The sequence below is a fragment of the Geospiza fortis genome, unplaced genomic scaffold (genome assembly GCF_000277835.1).
Source record: "Geospiza fortis unplaced genomic scaffold, GeoFor_1.0 scaffold391, whole genome shotgun sequence".
Taxonomy (NCBI): domain Eukaryota; kingdom Metazoa; phylum Chordata; class Aves; order Passeriformes; family Thraupidae; genus Geospiza; species Geospiza fortis.
Window position 1 is genome coordinate 338,083 of NW_005054472.1, and position 3,149 is coordinate 341,231.

The window sequence follows — 3,149 nt, forward strand, 5'->3', positions numbered from 1 at the left end:
GATCTTGGTGGCTTTTTCCAGCTCCAGTTAAACATTCCCAGTGCCAGGGCTTTATGTAGTGCTGGTGTTTTGATAGGGTTAAGGGAACGGGGTGAAACAAGTATCTGAAATATTTAGCGAACATCTGTTGGGAGTTACAGAATATCTGAGTTTTAGATCTTTGGCACACAGAGAAGCGTTTAGTAACCTAAATTGGGTAACCCAGATTAGTTTACATACCAACAAATGCTGGTGGGTTTGTTTTCCTGTGGAAGGGCAGTGATTCCAACCAGCAGAGAGGTTCCTCACACCCAAAATCCACCTGTACCCAAGGACCGTGCACAGGAGGCTGCCAGCAGCACGAGTGATGAAACTGAGAATGATGGAATGGTTTGGCTTGGAAAGGACCTTAAATCTCATCCATTTCCACCTCCTGCCATGGGCAGGGACATCTTCCACCACCCCAGGGTGCTCCAACCTGGCCTTGGACACTTCAGGATGGGGATGGGGCAGCCACAGCTGCTCTGGGCCAGATTATTGACCTTTATCAACTCTCCTAGACTGAAACCATAACAACCATTTATCCATTTTCATGTGCTCCGATGAGATAGTTCTGCTCCTCTACTTCTATCTAAAAATCAAAATACTGTGTCCCTATCACAACCCCCCCAGTTGCTGAAACCTGAAAAAGGTAAAAATTGCCATCAGGGAGCTGAAAGAATTCTCTCAGAAAGAATTCTCTCTCCCTATCACAACCCCCCAGTTGTTTAAATTTGAAAAGGTAAAATCTCCATCGGGGAGCTGAAAGAATTCTCTCAGAAAGAATTCTCTCTCTGTACCACAACCCCCCAGTTGTTTAAATCTGAGAAAGGTAAAAAATCTCCATCAGGGAGCTGGAAGAATTCTCTCAGATAACTGTGAGCTACTTGAGAGTTGTTGTTTTCACCCTTAAATATCAGGCATTATTAAGGAGGAGAGAAGAACTCCAAGAACTTCAGCGACAGCATGTTCCATCTGCTCCCAACAACCCAATCTGCCAAGAGGATGCTCTATTAATTAGAGAATGAGTAACTGCTCCTTGCTGGGGCCTCATTCACAGAGAAATCTCAGTGCTGAGGCACACATTTCATCGGGCAGGTGGCACAGAAGCTTTCAGGAGACTCAGCCTCCTGAAAACGCTGCCACATTTCCACCGGGGACTCACAGAAATACCCTGGCAGGCTGAGTTTTCTCCCCAACAGCATTAAATTTGCGCTAAGGAAGGCAAGCTGTTCCTTCAGCCCATAACTCCTGAGCTGCAGGAGGTGACAGAGGAGGGGACACGGGGCTGGGACACGGCGGGGACGCCGGCGGGGTGGCTGTGAGCTCACCACTTCAAGCAGGCGATGTTCTTCACTTTGCACTGGCAGATCTCGGTGAAGTAGCAGCTCCCGATGAAATCGACAGTTCTGGGGGAAGGAAATGGACAAAAGTTTGGGGTTTGTGGCGGTCACAGCCTCAGGGTCACGGTGACACCGGGCTGAAGTCACCACGAAGCGATGCTGCCGTTGGTCCTGGGGTGGTTTAAACCACATTGTTCTACTTTCCTTCTGACTCTCAGCCCCACTCACGTGGAAATTTCAGTAACAGACTCACGTGACATTGCATGAGTATCAAAAATCCCCTTAAAATAGCCCAGAAAAAGCAGAGTTTGGTGCTGAAACCTTGAAAGTATTGAAAAATAAAGATGGAGATGCTCTAAGAGGCTTCCCAGAGCATATTTAGGAGCATCCTCAGGTGCAGAGAAGCTGCAAAGAGCAGGAGATCCCAGAGCCAGAGCAGAAAACTGAGTTCTGTGCTCTGCCAGACCTGGCTGATTAATATTATCATTATTATTATCATTATCATCATTATTATCATCATTATTATGCTGCCATTGGTCCTCGGTGGTTAAAACCACATGGTTTTATTATTTTCCTTCTGACTCTCAGCCCCACTCATATGGGAACTTTAATAAGAGACCCACGTGACATTGCATGAGTATCAAAAATCCTCTTAAAATTTAAATTAAAAGAGGCTTCTCAGTGCATACTTAGGAGCATCCTGAGGTGCAGAGAAGCTGCAAAGAGCAGGAGATCCCAGAGCCAGAGCAGAAAGCTTTGAGTTCTGAGCTCTGCCAGACCTGGCTGATTATTCCTGAACATTCTTTTGAACTGAGAAAAGCAGAGTTTGGTGCTGAAACCCTGAAAGTATTGAAAAATAAAGGTGGAAATGCTCCAAGAGGCTTCTCAGTGCATATTTAGAGGGGCAGAGAAGCTGCAAAGAGCAGGAGATCCCAGAGCCTTGGTGCTCAGGGGCTCAGTGTGGCACTGCCATCAGAACACTGATCAGGGACACTGCTGCCAACTCCCAGCTCAGAAACACAACAAAACCTCAGGGATGCCTAAACCCAAACCTTTGATTGCTTATCTCCTCTCCAACCCATACTTTCTGATTACCATGTCATTTCACAACCTCATTTCCTTACTATTCAAATCTGGCTATGGGAAAGCAGCGCCGAGCCCAGCCAGGGGAGAGCCCTGGCAGCAGTGACAGATCAGGTTTGTTCTGTTTGGGGATCTTTATTTCAAATTCTAATCCTCGCTTCGGGAACGAGCAGGAGGAGCTTCCCGTGCCTGCTGAGCCTGTGTCATCCCTAGGGATGGAGTAAATTCAAATTTGGGTTTGCCCTGCATGGCACAGCCTCGCTTTTTGCTGGGATGCAGGGATGGGGTGACCTGTGCTCTGCAGTGCCACAGACATGTTTTATGAAAAATCCTTTTGCTAGGATCTTTTCTCCTGAGAAGCCTCAGAAATGAGATGTAAACAATAATTATCTGCTGCTGTGGAATGCAACAGGTGCATCTGTGATTGGTCTCATGTGGTTGTTTTTAATTAATGGCCAATCAGAGTCCGGCTGTCTTGGACTCTCTGGTCAGTCACAAGATTTTATTATCATTCCTTTCTATTCCTTTCAAGCTTTCTGATGAAATCCTTTCTTCTATTCTTTTAGCATAGTTTTAGTATATAATTTTTAATAATATAATTATATAATACGATATAATATGATACAATATAATATAATATAATACGATATAATATAATATAATATGATACGATACAATATAATACGATATAATATAATATAATAT

The 3,149-nt window shown here is 44.9% G+C and overlaps 1 protein-coding gene across 1 annotated transcript in view; it reads right to left on the reverse strand.

Moving 5' to 3' along the window:
• The window catches only part of FAM72A (family with sequence similarity 72 member A), a 5,059-nt gene extending 3,438 nt beyond the window's left edge, over positions 1–1,621 (reverse strand). Inside the window, exons 1-2 of the mRNA XM_005428126.2 lie at positions 1,590–1,621; positions 1,350–1,427 (exon numbers count right to left, since the gene is read on the reverse strand). Of these exons, the coding sequence (XP_005428183.1) occupies positions 1,350–1,427; positions 1,590–1,621 (110 nt within the window). The remainder of the gene's footprint in view (positions 1–1,349; positions 1,428–1,589) is intronic.
• Between the last annotated feature and the right edge of the window lie 1,528 nt (positions 1,622–3,149).